The 23,215-nt window shown below is 40.2% G+C and overlaps 2 protein-coding genes across 2 annotated transcripts; both read right to left on the bottom strand.

The window, feature by feature from the left end:
- Window positions 1–3,572: 3,572 nt before the first annotated feature.
- Window positions 3,573–8,007, bottom strand: LOC116420896 (zinc finger protein OZF-like). Its single transcript, XM_031949077.1, has one exon. It carries the CDS (start codon window positions 7,343–7,345, stop codon window positions 5,774–5,776), a length of 1,572 nt encoding a protein of 523 aa, XP_031804937.1. The 5' UTR covers window positions 7,346–8,007; the 3' UTR covers window positions 3,573–5,773.
- Window positions 8,008–9,086: 1,079 nt separating this feature from the next.
- On the bottom strand, window positions 9,087–17,452 carry LOC100914182 (zinc finger protein 8-like). The gene is made up of 4 exons (XM_031949078.1): window positions 16,718–17,452; window positions 15,531–15,582; window positions 11,596–11,722; window positions 9,087–10,059 (listed from the first exon to the last, which is right to left on the bottom strand). Exons 1-4 carry the CDS (start codon window positions 16,873–16,875, stop codon window positions 9,956–9,958), a joined length of 441 nt encoding a protein of 146 aa, XP_031804938.1. The 5' UTR covers window positions 16,876–17,452; the 3' UTR covers window positions 9,087–9,955.
- Window positions 17,453–23,215: the final 5,763 nt, after the last annotated feature.

Genomic DNA, 23,215 nt, shown 5'->3' with positions numbered 1-23,215 from the left:
CTCAACAGTCCCAAGACTTCCTAGTGCTTGGGTTGTCCCAGCTATAGAGTAGTGGCAAAAAGGAGGCTTACCTTATTAAGGTATTATTAATAATTACCTTACTAAGATATAAAATTTTGGGGATCCCCATATGGGCCACCAAATGTTAAAGGATGACACGGTATAACAGCATTTGAGGGTTCCCGGGTCAGTGTCATAAGTATTAAGAAAGAATTTGCAGTCCTAGTCTCCAAGTTAAGTTGGCAAAAAAGAGTTTATTTTGATACTGAGAATTTTCAGCCAGCTAGGTTCCCGATTGGAAAATAGCCAAGAACTGAAGACAGTACAATTTTATCCTGTTTTCTACAGCCTAAATAGATGTTGATTCTATGACCCTAGGTTCAGGAGTAATCTCCAAATGAATTAAAAGTGGAAGGTGGTGGACTAAGGAGTGGTTAGAATCAGGAGAGTTTACTGAGACAGATTACAAAGCCAGAAAATTCAGGGTTTCCTGACCAACCCTTCTCCCCGCCCCCAAAGATTAGGGGACCAAAGAATCTGATTACATGATTTTTATCCTCTCCCCCTTAAAAAAAAAATATAGTGGTGAGAAGTGGTACAGCAAAGACCAATTATTTACCCAAAAACTCAGAGTCTAGTATTCCAGGCATAAGCTTAAACCCTGCTTGAGGGGGAAATAAGGGAAAGTGCCAATTGTTTGACTGTGGCTGAGCTAGTACTAAAAATGGTTTCCTGATATCAAATTGTTGAGGTGTAGACCATTTGGTTGAGGTCTAAATTTGGGGTACCTAAATGAAATTAGAATTTAGTTGAGGTCTAGTGGCAGGTTTGGGGTACAGGGAGTCAAACAGAGCTCCCCTGCAACCCCCTTGGATTCGGCGCAAGGATACAGCGGTAAATGAGGTCTAGTAGCTGCTAGAGTCCCCAATAAAAGCATTTATTAGCCCGAGAGCTAGATTGATAAAAGAGGTTTATTATTGAGTTTAGAAGTAGGAGATAGGTGAAGATAGAGATAAGGAAGGGACTGGACAGAGGGTCCAGTGAACAGAGGGTCCTCACATGGCTGGCATGTTTGTAATCTCTGCAAAGAGGGGTTCTTAGCGTGGCCCTTTTATAATAGGAGACTTAGCTTGAGGGGCTTTGGGGTGTAGCCCCAAAGTTGGCTCAGATCCGGGTGGGGCTGGGACAGGTCCAGACCTTCTATTGGAATTCAAAGGGACCAGGATTTGTGAGTCAAAGGGTAATTTACATTAACTGGGGGTGGGGGGTGGGGGGGGGGAATCAAAGATTGGAATCTTTCCCACATCAAAATCACCTTCCCTGTCATTCTGAGAGTAATATTCAGAAGCTCAATGTTTGTCTTTCCTGCATTTTGGACTTAAAAAGTTTATCTTCTGAATTGCATGGAAGTGCAACCTTTGGAGTAATATGATCCAGTTGCCCATAATTAAAGCATCTACAAGAATTTGTAAAATTTTTAGATAGTAAATTGTCCCAATTTAGTCTGCCCCTTGAAAAGTAGACATTCCAAAATACTGATACTTTTGAATGATTTCTATTTGTTATTTTCAATTTTTTACCCAAGTTAATGCTTTTTAAATTAGGCATTAGCATTTTCAAAGGCAATTGTTTCAGTAAAATTTAAGTTGCCTCCCCATAGTGAGTGAAGGTTGGATTGCCATGACTAAGCAGTCAGCAGAAGTCTCATTAGGTTCTCGGGGAGGGGGTAGTGGGGGATTCGGGTTAGGGCTCTGGCTCAGACTCCCCCTCTGGGAAGAGCGCTGCCTCTAGAAGCCCGAGGGATCCCGGCTCCAAAGGAAGGTAGGCAGAGTCATCTCAGGGTTCACTGAAGCCATTAAGCTTTATTATTTTTTTTTTTAGAACTTTTTATTTTTCAAAATATATGCACAGACAATTCTGCAACATTTTCCCTTGCAAAACTTGAAGCCATTGAGCTTTAAGAAAGGCAAAGCACCTCATTTCCAAGACTTCCTGCTTCCGGCCAGCCCACTCTGGAAGGGTCTTCCTATTCCCCAGAGCACCCTCTGTCCAGCCCCGAGGCCCCCAGGATCGTTAAGCCCTTTCCTCCAATCACACCCAGGGCCGATTTAGGGACTCCCATTGCCTCCCGCTCTCCCCCCCAAAACACGCCCTGCCCCATCACTCCAAGATCCCCCATTCTGCCCTAAACTCCTCCCTGGCCTCCAAACCCCATTCGGGGCTCACACTTTCACTTGGCAACGCTGTCTCCCCCGCCCCGGCCCACCTGGAAGCTCCTGCCCCCACCTCCACCCCTCCTCCCCTTCTCCTAAGCAGAAACACTGCCTGCTGGATCTGCAGGACCAGGTAAGGGTGGTTCTGGGAGCAGCTGGCAGGGAATGACTTTTGGGAAAATTGGACCGCTCTCTACTCTCTATAATTGTAAATCTATATTGGATCGGACCTATGTCAAAGATGGGACCTTTGACGACTTACAAGGAGACCTGACCTTAAGGCGTTAAAGCAGTACTATGAGGAATTGTAAGAACTAGAATTAAAAGGAGTTCCATCAGGATTGTCCTCTCCCCTGAATGCAATCAATCTAGACTCCGACCAAGAGCAGGACCGGATTTTTCCTTGTAAGACACGTCAGAAATGCCTGGGAGCTTGCTTTCTCCTTTGCAGTGCTTGGGAGACATTGTGCAAGAAATGTTCTAATTCAAAAAGCAGATTTCGAGATGGTGATGTCATTGTCTGTGTGAACAGTCCGATCCAACACGTACAGATTGAAGGGGACCATGGGGAGAAGGGAAAACCTGATTTAGCTGCAGCCTTGATTGTGGGAAGGGGAGGAAAGCAGAGTGCTGCTGGGAAGAGGGAGGCTTTGCAGACCCAACAGAGAACGTCATCGCTGATCCTGGAGGTGATGGTTATTGCAGTAACCGAGTAGAGGGATGCCCTTAGGTCCTACGTTATAGAAGCGTCCCTGGGCCGCTCATTGGAAGAGCTGCAGTGGAGAGGTCTGTTCCAGGAGCCCAGTTCCACCCCAAGTGAAATGTGATAAGAACCTGATTGAGAGTGGCTACTGTGTGAGTGAAGGGATTATGTAAGAGATAAGGTGATCCTAGAAGAAACTGAACTTGGCCCCAATTAGGTGTGAGTGTTGAAAGACAGGGAGTTCAGAATCAGCCTGAGCTGCTGAATTGGGTAACTGGAGGAGTGCTAGCATCCTTAAGTAAGGAAATTTGGGGGGGGGGGGAGAGGGAATATGATTTTAAGGAGAGGTAATAGGTTTTTCTTTGGACATGGTAAGTTCATGATGCAAGTTGGGGATCTAACTCAAAATGTCCTCTAAGTATTTGGATATTTGCTAGAGAATGTTAGGCTCCATCCCACAAATTTCTGGTATGCTGTCCCTTTGCCATTTTTAAAAATGAATTTTTTTCTGGATTTGTTCTTTGCTCTATTGTTGTGAATTAATTTTTTAATGGTATTACTCCTTACTCTACCCACTTTTTTTTTTTAAAGCAATCATATGTATCAATAGTTTTCAACACTCATTTTTGTAAGATTTAGGTTCCAAATTTTTCACCTTCTTCCTATTCCCTGTCCCTTCCCAAGAAAACAGGCAATCTAATATACATGGTTATACATGGACCACCGTGTTAAGCATATTTCCACATTAGTCATATTGTAAAAGAAGAATCAGAACAAAAGGGGAAATAAATGTGAAAGGAAAAAATGAAAAATAAAAATCAATGTGAAAATAGTTGTGTTCATGCTATATTCAGACTATATAGTTCTTCCTCTGGATGTGGACAGCAGTTAGCAACATGGATCTTTTGGAATTGTCTCAGATCACTGTTTTGCTTAGAATAGCAAAGTGTATAAAAGCTGATCATCTCCACAATGGTGCTGTTACTGTGTCCAATATTCTTTTGGTTCCAGCATCAGTTCTTGTAAGCCTTTCCAGGTTTTTCTGAAGTCTATCTTTGTTCTCAAAGAGCCCTGACATCGTCAGAGGCTCATGTTTTGCTTTACAAGTGAGTTGGATTTAAGTGAGACAGAACTCTGCAAAGTCACCAGCCTCACTCTGTCCTTAGTCAGCCCAGGGGCAAAAGATAGACCCAGACAACTGGTGAAGGCCCCTATTTCTGCCTAATGTATAAACCTATTGAGAACAACAGATTGTAGGGGCTCAGAGTTGTGTTTTTCCATTGTTAGTGTAGAGATCATAAATTTTACAAGCTAATCTGTAGTCCAGTTGGTATCATCTTTGGCAGTTGCTTCTCCAATTATCAAGGGAGTCATGTGCTGATCAAAGCATTTTCTGAAATTTCTTGGTGTCCTCTGTGGGATAACTGATATTGCTCATACTTCACATGAAAGAATTGTAGAACAAGGAAAGATGAGGTGGACACATGTCAAGGAAGAGCACTGGTAAGTGAATAAGCCAGAACAAGTGCCCTTCAAGATGGTAAGAGAAAGTAAGGACGGACTCCATCATATTGGATGGATCTTTTGTGAATTTATGTGAAACACTGGCAAGAAATACACAGAATGGACACAGTTATGAAACTCCATGGTTGCAATGAATTTCAAGTTGAAGAGATCACTGGTATTTGAGGGAGTCACTGATGTTTGGGTTTTGCTCACTTCAGTCCACTCCCTTCATTTCCATATCCCCATGCTTCTCTGAATTCTTCCTATCTAGTTTTTCATGTGACATCATTCAAATATGTTCATCACCATAATTTGTTCAGACATTCTCCAACTAAACAACACCTTTGTTTCTTTTTTGCACCTGTATTTTCTTTTGCTATCAAAAAAATAAAGTAAAAAAAAAAAGCCACTATGATTATTTTAGTATGGCTAGAACCTTTGCTTTCCTCACTTCCTTAGTAATCAAGCCTTGCAGCAGTCTCTGTGTCACAAAGTCTGGATATTTAATTGCCTTTCAATAAATCCTAATACCAACTAGATTTAAGAAGTTGGACCAATTCATAACTACATACAATGTATTACTGTACTTCTAATTCTATAACCCCCCCAATACTATTTCCGGCTTTTAGGATTATCTCTGCCAATTTGATCAGATATAAGGTGAAACTCAGATTGGAAATCTTTCATTCTTAAAAGCATCTTAATAAAACATTTTCTGTCTAAACAACTAAACCAAGAAATCTGTTTCATGAGCTGCATAGATTTATTTATTTAGGAATGATGTGCAAGTTTCCTAATTCAACAAAGCACTAAGTTGAGAATTTCCCATATCGTGCTGAGTCTTCTAAGTGCCAATCATACCCAGAAAGCTTAGTGATATCACCTGAATTTTTAGCCCTAATCTGAACCTGACAACTCAGGAATGTGGCATTGAAGGGTATGGTTTATCTTCAAGCTCTTCTTGAGCTTCTCAAAGGATTTAGAGCTGGAAGAGATCCAATACTAACTTGAATGCACCGTTGAAGTTAAATTATTTTTGTCAAGGACACAGAGGTACAGAATTAGAATTTTAACCCATGTCCTCTTGACTCCAAATCTAGTGATCTTTTCATTCCATCAGAATGCCTTTCAAATAGGTGACAAGAAGGAAAAGAAGACTCCAATATGACTAAGAGGCTTTCTGCTATTCACAGGAATCTTTAATTATCTTTCCTATAGGATTAAAGCAAGAGAAAGACAAGTATGGAAGGCAGAAGCAACACATCATCTTCTCCCAATGTTTTCTCCCTTTTTCTGCTTATTTTAATGGCTTTCCATTTCATCACAGAACTGGCAATAACCAATCATATTTTTATATAAAAGCCTTTTCATATTGTTTACATTCATTAGATTCCTCCCCAGCGTGGATTCTCCGATGTCCAGTAAGAGCTGCCCTTTTTGTAAAAGCCTTTTCACATTGGTTACATTTATAAGGTTTCTCTCCAATGTGGATTCTCTGATGTCGAGTAAGACTTACCCTTTGTTTAAAAGCCTTTGCACACTGGTTACATTTATAAGGTTTCTCCCCAGTGTGGACTCTTTGATGTATAATAAGACATCCTTTTTTTCTAAAAGTCTTTCCACATTGGTTACATTCATAAGGTTTCTCGCCAGTGTGGATTCTCTGATGTATAGAAAGACTAGACTTATAAAGAAAAGTTTTTTCACACTGGATACATTTATAAGGTTTCTCTCCAGTATGGATTCTCTGATGTACAGCAAGACTAGACTTATAAATAAAAGTTTTTTCACACTGGTTGCATTCATAAGGACTCTCCCCAGTGTGGATTCTCTGATGCACAACAAGACCTCTCCTTTTTCTAAAAGTCTTTCCACACTGGTCACATTTATAAGGTTTCTCTCCAGTGTGTATTTCCTGATGTAAAATAAGATATTCCTTTTTCCTAAAAGTCTTTCCACACTGGTTACATTTATAAGGTTTCTCTCCAGTGTGGATTCTCTGATGTACAATAAGAGCTTCCTTTTTCCTAAAACTCTTTCCACACTGGTTACATTTGTAAGGCTTTTCCCCAGTGTGGATTCTCTGATGTACAATAAGAGTATCCTTTTTCCTAAAACTCTTTCCACAATGGTTACATTTGTAAGGTTTCTCCCCAGTGTGGATTCTCTGATGTACAATAAGATTTCCCCTTTCTCTAAAAGCCTTCCCACATTGGTTACATTTATAAGATTTCTCTTCTGTGTGGATTTTCTGATGTCCAGTAAGAGCTCCCCTTTCTGCAAAAGCCTTTCCACAGTGGTTACATTCATAAGGTTTCTCTCCAGTGTGGATTCTCTGATGTCCAATAAGAGCTCCCCTTTCTGCAAAAGCCTTTCCACATTGGTTACATTTATAAGGTTTCTCTCCAGTGTGGATTCTCTCATGTTTAGTAAGAATTCTCTTTTGTGTAAAAGCCTTTCCACATTGGTTACATTCATAAGGTTTTTCTCCAGTGTGGATTCTCTGATGAATAATAACAGTTTCCTTTTTTTTATAAGCTTTTCCACATTGGTTACATTTATAAGGTTTCTCTCCAGTATAAATTCTCTGTAAATGCCTAGGAAGAGCTGTCCTTTCTCTGAAAGTTTTTCCATTTTGGTTATGCTCATAAGATTTCTCTCTAATGAGGATTTTCTCATGTGTATCACAGATCTCTTTCCAAATGAAGTTAGCAGGACCATTACTGATGAATCTTGGTTTGAGAATTCCTTCCACAAAAAGGCTTAGATCTGCCGTCCTTTCCTTTTTTTCCAGTCTAATCTCCCTTTCTGTGGGGGGAAAAAGGCCACAAAGAACAAAACAAATGTAGACATTATTTGCATGTGCATGCAGGAGAACAGCTCCTCCCCCAACACACACACACACACACACACACACACACATCCTGTTCCATGTATCAGTAGAACAGAAATTGAGTTATTTTCTATTTCAATAGAAAAAGAGCAAAATCTTAAATGGGCAGAATCAATCACTTAAAAATCTCATTACCTCATATTCCAAGTTTGATTTAATTTCTAATGAGCTTCATGCACAAATACATTGGATCCTCACAGTAAACCTGTGACAACACAGAAAATGTCTTCATTCTCACTGAGTGAGCTCAGGCCATTAGGTCAGAATGGTTGAGTGATTTGACTCAAATCCTGAAAGGTAATATTGGAATTCATGCCTTATGAATGGGCATACTCTGCTACAGTATTTGACAAATTATCTCCACTGTCAATTGTTTCCTTCACTTTCTTGTGATCACTTTAAATTTTTTTTTTGTTACATTATATGAGGTCACATTCAGAATACTAAAACCATTGCTTTTTGTGTGTTGTTTTTTCCCATTTTATATGAGGCATAACGAATTTTGTTCTGATTCCTTACTTTTTTTGGAGGTAGCCACTACTTATTTTTTTTAAACAATTATCAGATCACCTTGCATATCCTTTTGACAGACACTGTTTTTTTTAAAAAATGCATGAGATTATCCACATCTGAAAATGTGCCTCGGGGCAGGTAGGTGGGACAGTGGATAGAGCACCAGCCGTGAAGTCAGAAGGAGTTGAGTTCAAATCTGGTCTCAGACACTTAATACTTCCTAGCTGTGTGACCCTGGGCAAGTCACTTAACCCCTGATGAACTACAGTAAAAAAGAGAAAATGTTCCTCAAAAAGAAAACTGAGTAAATCAACATGTGGTACAGAAGGGTAAAGTATGATACTGTACCTCTTAGTCCTTTCACAAGCACCTTCAAGTATTGAGACAATGATCCAAGGGCTTTGATCCATACATTTGTCAGTGCTATCTTAAGTGGTAAATTATCCTGAGACATGTATGTGCATTCATCTACCTTACCAACTATCTTTCTGCAGTGATTTCAAACTACCATGATCAGAAATGCACAGCTTTATGAGATCATGCAGTGATTACATTGAATGCTGAGGGCTTCTAAGGGCAACACATTCTTTCAGTTTCTCAACCTGACATTAAATTGCTTCCAAAATTCCAGGAAGGTTGGCTAGTCATGTACAAATAGCCACAAGTATAAAAAGACCCTAAGTGGCAGGATCTGACTGCACCAAAGCTGTTCTCTAATTCCCGGGTTACTTAGTAATCACATCTCATCAAACCATTAACCACTAGATCTAAATGTTGTCTGGCTTTCCATTCTTGCAGCAGTGAGGGCAGGCTACCTGAAAACCATGATCTCTAGCAATACACAGGACAGGCCATCATGAAATCATCATGGAAGTCTACAACCTTTTACAAAAATGGATCTTGAAATGCCACTCACTGAAATGCTTAGATCACTTTCTAATTTGAGCGTATCTTCTGTTTATGTTAATCTTCTATCTGGCAGTTTCTCAAAGGCATTGGTTTGCAACATGGCTTGGTTAGTGATAATGTAGCCACTTTACCAGTGGTAAAAAAAAAAAAAGTAATATCTGAAGAAATTCTATCCTTTTAAAGGTTGTTTTGTATATTAAATGTTATTAGAAAAAAAACAAAAAGCAATTATTTGCAATTGACCTTTGAATTCATTTGTGTGAATTATTAATGAAGTACTTGTCATGAGTCAATAGTAATATAAATCTTTTTAATAATAATTAACAAATAATTTTGACCGGTTAGAATTTTTAAAAATGAAATTCCAGCTCTCAATGAGATTTGTCTAATTCTTCTGTTTTCCACGTGTGACCATTTTCATCATATCTGTTTCAGAATCAAAATAGAGCTGGGGGGACAGTGAAAAAATTGTGGATGGGGTCTGGAATGTGTAAGACCTAAGTTTTCACACCATCTTAGAAACTTGCTAGTCAGCAATCTCATGAAGATATGATGAGACAATATTTATACAGTGCATGACACACAGTAGGGCCATATAAATGGCCATATGAAAATAAACATAAATAAATTATATATATGCCATATAAATAGGTGCTCACTATTTTATTTCATGTTGACTATTTCCTCCCCAGTTGTGCTCTCCTTAAATCACTGTTATCCTCACTAATTAGCGACCTCCTAAGGCACTAAATTTAAACAATTTTCCTGGTCCACAGTGGGTTTCTACAGAGTTGCTGGTATAACTGTCTGCCCCACCAGTCTGTGACCTCTATGACAGCAGATGTCCCTTGCATCTCTTTTTGTTCCTGGTGCTTGGTCCAGGGCCCTGCATAGAGCAGCCCCACGATGTTTGCTGATTGGAAGTCCTAAGAAATGGCTCACCTCGGACATCCTGAGCCCTTTTGGCACTTTCAGGAGAATTCCACTGCCCAAGATTCCAATAAGATCACAGATGATCATTGGGAGTTGGGACCCACAAGGCCATGGAGTGCAAGCACTCATTTTATAGATGGGAAACTGAGATTCAGTGACTGATCCAGGAAGCCACCGGACAAAAACATATTTGAAGGATTCTAAGACTGGGCTTTCTTCCCCCAAACCAAGTTTTTATTTCATGGTAACTCCTGAAGGCTTTTTGTAACCACAACTGCTTTCTCCTTACTCACCTGGAGGGCAGCGACTCAGGCCTTCTGGGTGCAGCATCCAGGGTACTTCCCTTTGCTCAAAATAAGAGATCACATCTTCTCTGGGAACTGGAAGTCCTGGGCATGGAAAGCAGTTAGGGCCAAGGAGAGAAATTTGAAATTTAACTGCTTTTAGGGAATGGGGTGAGGATCCAGAGCTGCTCCATTTTAAGATTCATCCCCTTCTATTCAAACATGAGGGTCTATGGTCACCCACTAGTGTTTGTAATGATAGTAACCCGTGATAAGGTTTGCCCCATCATGCTGTTGTACAAGGTAGTCTAAGAAAGAGGCAAATGCTCTTCCCCCACCTCATATCCTCTTTCATTCCATTGTAGCAGAAACTTCTAACCCCATACCTGGGTAAAAAGGATTCTTGGGCCTGAGCAGCCTTGAACCAGATTAAGAGGGACCTTAGTCCTGGAATCTCTTCTTGACAGAAGGACAGACTCATTCCAGAGTTTCCATTATCTAGAAATTAGGTGGAGCCGGTAGGGTGGTGGAGAGAGACATGGGCATAGAGGCAGGAGTACCTGAGCTTAAATTAGGCCTTGAATACTTTGTAGTTTAACTCCTTGGTAAATATATTAAACTGTTTGCCTCAGTTTCCTCTACTTTCAAAAGGGAGTAACAATATCACCTAAATTTCAAGGGTAATATGTTAAACAGTCATAAAATTTTGTTTTATATGTTAAACAGTCATAAAATTTTGTTTTAACTTACAAACAAGCATTTCCACAATATAGTAAAATAGAAAAATGATTGATCATGAAATGATAAATTTACAGTATACAACTTGCTGTTCCTTTCAAATAGACAACAAAATTATAAATGTTTTTCCTTCACTTTCCTGTCCCCATCCTAGAGATGTCTATCACTGTACAGAAATATATATGGTAAACCTATATAACCATGCAGATACACATATATGTCAAATTATGCTCTACATATTTCTAGTCATCAGTTCTTCCGCTGGATGCAAATAACATCTTTGTTCATTTGTGCTTTTTCATTAATTTGGTTACTGGAAGTTGTTCTTACTTAATATTGTTGCCACAGTATAGTACAGAAAGCATTTGGCACAGCACCTGGCAAAGAAAGTGCTGCTTCCCTCCCATTTCCTTCCTACCACTTGGGCGAGAATTTGAGGGCAATAAGAAGGAAGATTAAGGAGAAACTTCCTGTACTGGGGGTTGCTAGGGGCAACAAATTTATGCCTAAAAAAGAATATTCCACATACTACACCCATCACAAAGAGCAATGGTGTATAAAGAAAAGCTGCCTGAGCCCTTTTCAGAACTTTGGCAGATGAATTCAGGTCCAGTTAGAGTCAGACAAAATAAACTCTGAGATAAGTTTCATGTTTGAGATGTTTCTATGTTGATTTGATCTTTGACTTGAAGTTACCTAGAATTGTTAAGAGATGGTTTCAGGAACAACAAAGGACCCTATCATCCAATGTAAAGACATATAGGAGGACCCTGTTGCTTGGACACAGCTGATCAGCATTTTTTCCATTCTAACTAATACTGATCCCCCTAAACCCTCCACCCCAGGGAATGATGATATGCCCTTCGAGTGCAGATTCAGAGTTAGCAGAGGAAATGTTCTTACCCAGGGACAGCAGGTTCCAGGCATTCTCCAGCATGACCCCCCTGTACAGCTCCTTCTGAGGAGGGTCCAAGAGGCCCCACTCCTCCTGGGTAAAGTCCACAGCCACATCCCTGAATGTCACCCACTCCTAAAGCACCAAAAGTCATGAAATATAGAGTTGGAAGTCACTTCAGAATTAGGGTTAGGGGAACCCTGAGTCTTAATTTATAGCAGGAAACAAAGCAGAGAAGGGATCTACTCAAAGGTGAGACCATTTCAGAGTGTCAGGGTCACCTCCTTGAACCAGGGTCAGTAAGAGTCAGACTGAATTTTGCCAGAAGCATTTTATAGTGTTGTGACTGATGGTGTGGGGTTTGTCATCAAGGGATGGCAGGCATCAAAAGTGGGGTTCAGCCATGTGAAGAATTCACCATGACTATTCTCTCTAGGAAAAGGAAGATTTATTGAGGGAAATAGCTTACCGACCAAGTGAAGGGATACAATAATGGTAAATATGAAAGAGTGGGACAGCATCTGAGAGACAAGTTCCTCAGTGGAACTCACAATTACCTAGTAGAAAAGGAACCCCCCCCATGAAGTTGGGGTCTGCCCTCAGCTGGCAGGCTAATCCTGAAAGGGTGAGTTATCTGTAAGGAGAAGTGGGGTTGGGAAGCAGAATAGAGTTAGGAGAGATAATACCTGGCATGGGGAGGGGTAAGGAGTAAGATACCAAGAAGCAGAGTGCCCCTGATGACTGACCCACAGGAGGATAGCCACCACAGGATGGCACCACAATTAGGTTTTGTCCGTTATAAGACAGAGATGACTCTAACCCAATGCGGAGCCATCTCTAGGAGCAAAGCAAAAGTTTCTTATATGTTCTCAAGAAGCCAGTATTTCCCCATTTGGCCAGTCCATATGTGGAGAGAAAAAGACACAAAGGCCTACTGTAGGGCTTATATAGCCCCAGCATAGGAATCCTCCACCCACCCTGCTGCATTTAATCCCATTGGCCGGTCTACAGGACATACAGTCTAAGTGAGGTAATCTGCCTGGGAAGCCAAAAGGCAGCCAATTAATTCAAACCTCCCCTTATTAGGCAATATCTGATTTGGCAATGGAGAGTGGAGAAGTTTTCCAGTGAGTCACTTGATTCTATGGAAGATGAAACTTGGGCCTGTGTTAGTTTTGAGGTTGGAGAAGCTTTGCTCAATTTCCTGAGAGATCTCACCCCTTCCCATTCAGATGGATAACTGATCTCTGATTCCTTACCTCCTCCCAAGAGAAGTTATGACAAACCTTTTTTCTTCACAAGCATCCCACAGCCCCCCTTTATCAACATGAGGTAGGGCTAATGCTTTGAAGAAGACAGCTCAGTTACCTACTCATTATTCACTGGCTTTACTTCTTTGGGACTTTTCTGGCTGAGTTCTCCACTCTGTCTTTGAGTTTAGTGCCTCCTTCCCATCCAGACCCCTTTCCATCCTTCTGGTTCTTATGGTCTTCTTTTGTGAAATGTCAAGTGAAAGGAAGAGAAAATTAACTCTTCCCAAAGAAAATAAAGGAGAATAGACAAGGAAGGAAAATACACAATAGTGAAGGACAGCTTGGGGAAAGTGAACTAAACAACAATTAATATTTAAAGAAAATCTGCTCCTTGCAGAAGGCAAATGTATTGATGGAAAACACAGAATGCACATGGACTTAGACTCTAATGATGAAAGGTTTCCTAGAAAGCCACAACTGCTTAGAAAAATGGACCCAATCATGAAGGAAATTCTGGACAAAGAAAATGAAATTCCAATGAGATTCTTCTCCACAGATCCACAGATCACCCACAGAAACACCAAACCCAGAACCCAAAAACAAAACCCAAGACTACAAACTGCCAGACTGGCAGTGGTCATCTTTCACAATTTAATTCAGAAGGAAAAAGTCCTCCAAGCCATGAGATTAACCTTCTCATAAAATGGAATTGACTGAGTTTGGAATAGTGGAAGACAAATGCAAACCAAAGGATAAGGGAAAGGCATAGAAGAATGGATTCCAGAGAGCACTGGAGCTGAGAAAGCAGTCTACGATGATGCATCCTAAAAATGGGAGCTGAAGAATAGGGGGAAAAATAAATATTCCATAATAAAGGGGAGTCTAACATCCAGTAAAGGAGACTGAGAAGGGGTTAGAGAGTAGGAAAAAATCCAGGAGAGAGTTATATCCTAAAAACTTAGAAAAGAGAGAATCTTAGAAGAGAAAATGATCAATAATGTGAAAGGCTGGAGAACAGGATAGAAAAATGGGAATTGAGGAGATGAGTTCCATGGACTTGGAAAGAGAAGACCACCTGGGCAGTGGGGGAGGAAGGAGGAGAGATTGAAAAGGTGCAGAAAGGAAGGAGGTCTGAAGAGGTTCCATTCATGATATTCTTAGAGGAGATAAGGGACTTCACTCTGAGGCTTAGGGGTTTAGTCCCTGAAAAGGCAGGATTGAGATTTCTAGGAGAATATGGAAGAAAGGTAAAGGAACAAGAAAGGCTATATATCCGGAGGCAATGTTCCCAGCTATAGAGCCATGTTCTCCCTGACACCTGCTGTGATACACAGTATTCTGAAAGGAAGGCACCATGGGGGAAAGAGGAATTAGTGGGGTTGACTTAAAGCCAGTGGCAGAAAGCATCTGGAGGGCAGAGCTCAGAACAGATACCTTGGAAGGTGTCAATTATATGAAGTGTACAGGGGAAAGAGAAAGACCAGAGGAGTAGAGGGCTTTAACTGAGACAATGAGCATGTAGGTAAAACAGAAAGAGAAGATGGACAATGAGAAGGAGAGAAATTCTCCTGGGAAAGGGGGGAAAAAATGGAAGAAATTAAAAAAACAAAATGAAACTAATGAACAGAACTGTAGTTGAAGGGCAAGAGAGGAAGGGAAAATACAAGAGAACTAAAAAGAAAAGGGAGATGAACAAATGTAGAATGAGATGGACAAATATCTAAGGAAATTAGAGGTAAAAGACTTGTGGCATCTTCTGATTGGGACAACATAGAAATATGCATATTTCTTTGTCACAAATGGAACTTCTATAAAAATGAACCACTGGGATATAGAGATACTGCAGACAAAGGCAAATAGGCAGAAATAATTCATATATCCTTTCATTCCCTAAGGAGAAAAGAATGGAAATTGATTCAGCGATCCCTGACAAAAGATATAAACCTAAATGGAGAATTGCCAGTAACATATTAAATAATGACTGGGTCAGAGAACAGGTCTCAGAAATGGGAACATTGCCAAAAGAGAGAGAGAGAGAGAGAGAGAGAGAGAGAATCATTAAACAATATCCCCAAATTTCTTGGATTCTGCTAAAGTAATCCTCAGGGGGGAAACACAGACCTATTATCACACATTAACATTTAGAAAAAGAGAAGATTAACTAAACCTACATTGTTTTTTGTTTTTTTTTTTAATTTAATAACTATAACTTTTTATTGACAGAACCCATGCCTGGGTAATTTCTTACAACATTATCCCTTGCACTCACTTCTGTTCTGACGTTTCCTCTCCCTCCCTCCACCCCCTCCCCCAGATGGCAAGCAGTCCTATACATGTCAAATATGTCACAATGTATCCTAGATACAATATATGTGTGCAGAACCGAACACTTCTCTTGTTGCACAGGAAGAATTTAAACCCGCATTCTTAAAAAAAAAAAAAAAAATAGAAAAACAAATTAATCAACCTAAAACAAGTATCAATAACAATATATTAAAATTAAAATCTCAGTGAATCAGAAAAAAACCCAGAAGAGTTGGACAGAATTGTTCCTACTGTGTTAACTAATACCATTTTTGTAAAGACAAAATACATAAGTAATGCATTGCCAGCTTCACACCCCATCCTCCATGCCAAGGGAACCGGTTGTGACTGTTGATGTTGGTCAGGTCTGGATGGACCACACTCACCTGAGGAGGTCTGAGGCTCCCAGGGCCCATTCCCTCTGGCTCCAGGCTCCCTCTGTACATAGAAGAATAACCAAGGTGAGTCCATTTGTAAAGTTCCTCCAACTGGTCTCTGGTCTTCCTCCACCTCAGAGTCCTGCTTCCCTCACCCTTTATAGCCCCACCACTTTTGGGGAAAGTGAACTAAACAACAATTAATATTTAAAGAACCAGTGTAGCAACCACCAAAGATCTGAATAACGAAATTCCCACCTAAGCTTTTCAATTCTGTGCTTTTTTGAGCACGAGAAGCTTGGAGTCGCCTGGAAAGTCCAGACACAATCGAGTCTAGGACTGGGCTCTGAGGGTTCAGAGAGAAGAGGAGCCAGGGACAGAGGTGCCGCAGGGGTCCTCAAACTTTTTAAATAGGGGGCCAGTTCACTGTCCCTCAGACGGTTGGAGGGCCGGACTGTAGTAAAAACAACAACTTTGTTTTGTGGGCCTTTAAATAAAGACACTTCATAGCCCCGGGTGAGAGGGATAAACGTCCTCAGCTGCCGCATCTGGCCCCAGGCCGTAGTTTGAGGATCCCTGGTAGGATCTGGGAGGCAAGACAGACCATTATAGGTCCGGGCAGGCAGGCCAAGGGTACTGGAGAGACAGAAGTGCTCCAGGCGGACAGCTGAGCCGGGGAAAAGACTGGGGAGGACGGCTGGGACACTCTCGTGGAACCTGGGCTTGGAGTCCCTGAAAGAAAAGTGCAGACAGGAAGCCGGGAAGCAGCCCAAAAGCCACGGGTTCACTTAAGGGGAGCAGGAAAGAGCTCTGGTCAATGGGTCCATGGTGGGCTCTTGGGAATAGGAAGGCGGGACTCGAGGATTTCTAAAGGGAATGGAGCTGAAGGAGAATCTGAATCTTTAAGCAAGAGCGGGGACAGGGAGACGGGATTCCTGGATCCTGACCAGAAGGCTGAAATCAGGACTCCGGGATTCCTAGGGGCAAAGTCTGAAGTTCGGGAGGTAAGTCCGGGCAGGGGGAGCCAGGACGCTGGGGAAGTGGGGAGCTCATCCCGCAGCAAGGCTTAAGGGGGCACTCCCGGGAGAGTTGGAGGACACGCTCCACGAGGTCAAAGGAGGAGGAGGAGGAGGAGACCCAGTGGCCGGGATACTCCGCGGCCGCCAGCAAGTGTGGAGAGCACGGCTCCGACCTACCTGGGAGATGCACGCTCGGTTCTGGTTTCCAGAAGACAAAGCGTTCGGAGTTGCCCAGGAAGGAAGACAGCCGAGCTGCAGGCGGAGAGAGCGCAGCTCCGAGACTTCCGGCTTTCCCCAAACCCCTCCTTCGGTCCTGAGAGTCCCGCCCTGTCCATCCCCCAGGATGTTTGAGCTCTTTCCTCCAATCACAGCCGGGCCAGCACTTAAAGACTCTCACTGCTCCTCCCACATAGGTCCCCCACTCATCACGCAAAGATGCCCTCTTCTGCCCTCAACTCCTCCCCGGCCTCTCCCCCATCCTTCCCCCGCAATTCCCAGACCCACACTCCACCTGCGCCATCACCCACAGGGTGATACTGAGAGCTCCTCCTCCCAGAGCCTCTGATTATTTACCTTTAATTCTTACACTTGCTCCTCCTACTGCTTTAACGCTACGTTTGAAGGGTACTTTGCCTGAAGGTCTGGCCTGCTTGTAGAGGGTCAAAGATCGCAAAGACAGTGGGAGAACCAGCACCATCCAATCTGGATTTACAGCTACAAATGGTGCCTGGCATCACCTTTTCCTCAAGAGCCGTTTGCTTCCAGCTCCCAAGAGAATGCATTGCTTTGGCTCAGCGGAGCAGTCTTTCTGCTCAGAAGGATGAGGAGTCTGGGAGGGAAAATGCTGATGGAGAGGTTGGGGAGGGGGAGCTGTCCGAGAGCATCAGTCTGTGGATGTCAGTCCAGAAGGAGGGGGAGTCTGGGGTGGAGTTTGGAGGCCTGGGAGGAGTTTAGGGCCGAAGAGGGGATCTCCCTGTGATGGGAGGGAGGGGGCAGGACTTATGTGGGAGGAGCAGTGAGAGTTCTTAAATGCTGGCCCTGGTTGTGATTGGAGGGAAGAGCTCAACGATCTTATGTGATGGACAGGGCTTTTGGGACCGGGAAGACCCTCCCAGACTGGGTTGCAGGGAAGCAGGAAGTCTCTGGGCTGAGATCCTTTCTCCTTCCTGCTGTTCTGATCTGTTGCCTTCTTTCCCTTGGAGCTACCATCCCTTTGTCTTCTGGTTGACAGAACTGTGCTTGCAGCTCCTAGGTAGGCCTGAGCCAACATCCCTCATATTTCCTGGCTTCTATTGGCTCCTGTGGCCATCGGGTCCCCGTCTTCTGCTCTGACCTTGTGGTGAGTGCCCTCCACCTCGATCAAAAGCCCCCCTTCTACCAAGACTTCTTTTTGGATGAACTCTCCACCCCTAAACGTTTTCCAGGCTCCCAGCCACTTCCCCAACTTCCTGGCTCCCTCCCCCTACCCAGACTTACCTCCCAATCTTCAGACTTTGCTCAGTTCTGATTTCAGCATTCTGATCAGGACCCAACGATCTTATCCCCCTTTTCCCACCTCTTGCCTAGCTATTCAGGTCCTCCTTCAGAACTAACTCCCTTTAAGGATCCTCGAGTCCAGCCTTCCTGCCCCCAGGTTCCCAACTTGGACCCAGTTACTAAAGTTCTTTCCTGATGTCCCTTAACAGAACCCGTTTTCCTTGTGCTCATTCCTGTCAGATCTCAGCCTTGGAACCCTAACCCTAACCCTGTCCCCATTTTCCCTTAAGTGACTTCAAGCCCAGTTTCTACCAGAGCATCCCTTCCCAGCTCCTGGTCAGACCTCAGGACTTCCTTCTTTACCAGGCTCAATTGTCTCCTGGAGCACTTTTATCACTCCAATATTTCTGACCTCCCTGTCATGACCTGTAGGTCTACTCCTACTATAGACTCTACTCCTGCTCCCCAGACCTGCTTCCCAACCCCCTTCCTTCCTGTGCCTCAGGGCGCAGTCCTAGACTGTGTTTTATCTTCTTGTTTTAGGTTTCCCCTGGTCACTCCCAGGGGCTCCAAGCCAGAATTTCCCCAGGCCCACCTTCCCTGGTTTCCCTGTCCCTACATCTAACAGTCAATCTATTGTCTAGAATTAAGGGTGTATTAAATGGGAAGAGAAGATGGAAGGAGAGCAGAGAATGAGGTGGAAGGAGAGCTCTGATTCAGGAGCCACTGAAACTCTTATTGGTCTCCTAGCTGGGATCACAAGCCCTTATACTTCTGGGGTCTCTGTAGGAGGATGGGGAGAGGAGAGAGAAAAGGAGTAAGTGGAAGGGGATGGGTTTTCCTGTTCAGACCACCTTCTTTTCCAATTCTGACCTTCCCTGCTGCCGGCATCCTTCTGCATAGTGGAGGACAGGGGTAAGGCCTTTGAAATTCTCTGTGGGGATCTCATCCCCAGTAAGCTTACTTCCTGCTTATTGAACCCTAACTCTAACTTCTTCCTCTTTCTGTGATAGTTTCCCCTCTCCAGCTCAATCCTCAGGGTCCTGATGCCAGATCTGAAGGAAAAGTAGACTGGTTATATCCCAATGGTCCCAAATAGCAATCACCCAGAGGATGATGAGCACAAAGGCAATCAGCCTGGGATGAAGATTGTGGCAAGGGGAAGGTAGAGGTCAAAAAGGAAGGGGCTCTCCTGGGAGCTCTAGGACTTTCTTTTCTTTTCTTTTATTTTATTTAATAGCCTTTTATTTATAGGTTATACATGGTAACTTTAAATTAACAATTAAAACCTCTTGTTCAATTTTCCTTTCCCCCCCCTCCCCAGATGGAGGATTAATTAGATAAAATACATTAAAATATAAATTAGATACCCAAATAATATACAAAAAATTTATTTTTAAAAAAAATCAGACTCGAAATATTTACAATTGGCTTGTGAAGGAAATCAAAAATCATGTGCATAAATATAATTGGGAATTCAATGTTTTTTAGTCATCCCCAAGTTATTTCTCTGGGAGCTGTTCAGTTCATTACTTCTCCATTGGAAAGGTTTGGTTGATCTCTTTGTGAGGATGGGAAAGTCCATCAGAACTGGTCACAATAGTTTGTTTTAAGTATAAATGATCTCCTGGTCCTCTCATTTCCTCAGCATCAGTTCATTTTAAATCTCTCAGGCCTTTCAAATCATCCTGTTTCATTTCTTACAGAACGTAATACCATAATATTCTATACCACAATTTATTCAATTCTCAACTGATGGACTCATTCAGTTTCCAGTTTTAGCCACTACAAAAGGGTCCACAAACATTCTATACAGGTTTTCCCTTCTTTATAATCTCTTTGGGATATAAAGTCCAGTAAATAAAACCTGGGAACAAATATCCGTTTGAAACTTTTTTGACATAGTTCCAAACTCTCTCCAGAATGGTTGGATTCTTCCAAATCCAAACAATGCATCAATGTCCCAGTTTTCCCACATCCCCTCAACAATCATATTGTTTTCCTGTCATCAGCCAATCGACGGTGTGAGTGGTATCTTAGAGTTGTCAATTTGCATTTCTCGATTAATAATGACTTGGAACTCTTTTCATATGACTAGAAATGTTTCAATTTCTTCATCAAATTGTCTATTCATTCCTTTGACCATTTTCAATTGGAGAAGCTTTTTTCATAAATTAATTAATTCTTATATATTTTGGAAAAGCCTTTATCAGAACCTTTGACTGTAAAATATTTTCCCAGTTTTTGCTTCCTTCTAATCTTGTCTGCATTAGTTTTTTGTACAAAATTTTCAGTTTTTTATAATCAGAAATTTTTATTTTTGTGATCAAATGATCTCTGTTCTTCTTTGGTCATAAAGTCCTTCCCCTTCCACAGGTCAAAGGTAACTATCCTGTGTTCCTCTAATTATTAATAATTTCATTCTTTATCCTAGGTCAGAACCCATTTATTTATCTTGGTTACGTTTTAAGTGGGATCAATCCTAGTTTCTGCCATAAGTTTCAATTTCCACAATTTTTTATCAAACATAAGTTCTTATCCCAAAATGGGGTCTTTGGGTTTGTCAAAACTAGTTGTTATAGTTGACTGTTTTTGTCTTAACCTAACCTATTCCTGATCAACTAATCTATTCTAAATGCAAATGGTTTTGGTAACTGCTGCTCTATAATTAATTTTAGATCTGGTACAGCTAAACCACCTTCATTTGATTTTTTTTCATTAATTCCCTTAAATTCTTATTTTTGTTTTCCATATAATTTTTTTTTATTTTTTCTAGGTCATTAAAATTTTTTTGGGAATCTGATTGGTATGGCTAAATAAATAAAGATTAGTTTAAATAAATTTTATTATATTTATATATTTTAATATTTTTTCAATTAGTTAGATCGTCTTAATTTTTGAAAAGTGGTCTTAATTTTCTCATAAGTTCTATTTTCCTTGGGATAGATTCCCTAAATTTTTATATTATCAGTGTTACTTTAAATGGAATTTCTCTTTTAACTCTATTTGGATTTTTTTAGTGATATAAAGAATCTATTCATGGGGTTTATTTATAAAAAACTCTGCTAAAAGTTTAGATTTTCTAATCTTTTTAATAGAATCTTGGGTTCTCTAAGTATACCAATCATGTCATTTAAAATTGATAATTGGTTTCCTCATTCCTATTCATTCCTTTAATCTCTTTCTCATCTTATTGCCAAAGTTAGCGTTTCTAATCGATTTAAATAATTTGGTGATATGGGCAACCTTGTTTCCTCAGATCTTATTGGAATGGTTCGTTTGTCTCCATTACATATGATTTACTGATGGTTTTAAATGATGCTGTAATTATTTTAAGGAAAATCCATTTATTCCTATACTCTAATTTTTTTAATGGAATGGATGTTGGTTTTATCAAATCTTTCTGCATTATTAGTGATCATTTGGTTTTGTTAATTTTTATTAAATTGGCCAATTAATTGATAGTTTTCTAATATTGAAAATAATTCCTGGTATAAATCCTACTTGATCTTGTTATTATCCTGGGATGATTTTCTGTCTTTTTTCTAATATTTATTTAAGTTTTAGCATCAATATTCATTAGGGAGTTGGTCTATTTTTCTTTCTCTGTTTTTCAACCTACCTGGTTTAGGTATCAATTAATTCTGTTCTGAAGAATTTGGGGACTCCTTCATTCCCATTTTATCAAATAATTTATAAAGCATTGGGAAAATTTTCTTTAAATTTTGGTAAAATTCAAAAAATCCATCTGGTCCTGGGGTTTTTCTTGGGGATTGTTTAATTCCTTTCTTTTCTTTTCTAAATGGGACTATTCAAACAATTTATTCCTCCTCTTTAGTCTGGAATCTATATTTTTTGGGTAGTCATCCATTTCCATTATCAAATTTATTGGCATAAAAGTTGACAAAATAACTCCTTTTATTTCTCTAATTTTCTTATTGGGGAAAGTTCTCCTTTTCATTTTAAGAACTAATTTCATTTCCTCCCTCCTTTTTCAATCAGATTTAAAGGGCTTTCTATTTTATTGGCTTTTCATGAACCAACTTAGTTTTATTAATTAGTTCAATGTTTTTTACTTTCAATATTTTAATTTCTCTTTTTTTAAATTTAAATTTAAATTTTTGGGAAGGTTTTTTAGTTTTTTTGAAATTCATTAATCTTTTCTTTTTCTGTTTTATTTAATAATCTAAGGATATAAAATTCCCTCTTATTACCCTTTTTGATCCCCAAAATTTTTAGATTAATTGTATTATCTTGGGTAAATTAAATTTTTCTTAATTTGTGTTCAAATCATTCTTTGTGAGATTGTTTAGTTTCAATTACTTTTTTTCTATTTACCCCAACTTTTTTTTAATGTAGTTTTTTTCATGATCTGAAAGAAAATTTCTTTTTGCTTTCTTGCAAATTAATTTTTAAATCTTTTTTAATTTTTCAGTTTTTGGGGTTATAATCTGAGGAAAGTAATTCCTTTCTGGCTCCATTCAATTTTCTCCAAAGATCAACACCTAAATTTTTTTTTCTATTTATTCTTTAATTTTTTCTTATTTTTTTTGGTTTTTGTTTGTTAATTCTGAGTAAGGGGAATTCCCCTTTAACTTTTTGTTGTTATTTCTTCTTTTACTTTTTTTAAAATTCTCCTTTAAAGTTTTAACCACTTGTGATTTGTTTTAATTTGTATTCTTCATTGTTTATTTCCCCTTTTAGGATTTGTTTTTCCCCTTATCCTTTTAAAACAATTTTTGTTTTTTCAATATCACCCTCTTTTATTTTTGAACTAATAATTTTGTCCAGTTTTTACCTTTCTTATATTTCTCCCCCTTTAAATTTTTCTTTCCTATTTATTTTCCTTTTTCCCTTTCTCCTCCTTTTGGGGAGTTTCCCATTCAATTTTTTTTGAATTATAAAAATCCCATTTCCTCCCTCCTAAAAACCCCAGATTATGTTTCCTTGTAACCCTCTTCCCTTTTTAACTTCCCCTTTTCCTCTTCCCCTTTTTCCCTCCTCCCCCCCTTTTCCCCCCCTTTTTAATTTTTTCCCTTTTTTCCTTCCCTTTTTAAAAAATGTTTTTTTTAAATCAAAAGTTAAAATTTTTCAAAAATTATACTTTGTTTGTATTTTTCCCTTTTTTTTTTTTATCCCACCCCAACAGAAATAAAACAAATTTCGTTTTTTTTTTACCTTTTTTTTTTTTTTTCTTCA

Source organism: Sarcophilus harrisii, chromosome 1 (genome assembly GCF_902635505.1).
Source record: "Sarcophilus harrisii chromosome 1, mSarHar1.11, whole genome shotgun sequence".
Classification (NCBI taxonomy): Eukaryota; Metazoa; Chordata; class Mammalia; order Dasyuromorphia; family Dasyuridae; genus Sarcophilus; species Sarcophilus harrisii.
Note: the sequence above shows the minus strand (reverse complement) of the source record. Positions and strands in the feature narration are given on the sequence as shown.

What these genes read in the sequence shown, in the direction of transcription:
- LOC116420896 (XM_031949077.1), bottom strand. Translation starts at nt 7,345, where the DNA reads ATGTGTGTGTGTGTGTGTGTGTGTGTGTGTGTTGGGGGAGGAGCTGTT.
- LOC100914182 (XM_031949078.1), bottom strand. Translation starts at nt 16,875, where the DNA reads ATGGACAGGGCGGGACTCTCAGGACCGAAGGAGGGGTTTGGGGAAAGC. An exon ending in ACCGAGCGTGCATCTCCCAG is followed by an intron (nt 15,583 to 16,717) that starts GTAGGTCGGAGC and finishes TTCTATGTACAG; the next exon opens with AGGGAGCCTGGAGCCAGAGG. An exon ending in CTGGAACCTGCTGTCCCTGG is followed by an intron (nt 10,060 to 11,595) that starts GTAAGAACATTT and finishes TTCCATGCCCAG; the next exon opens with GACTTCCAGTTCCCAGAGAA.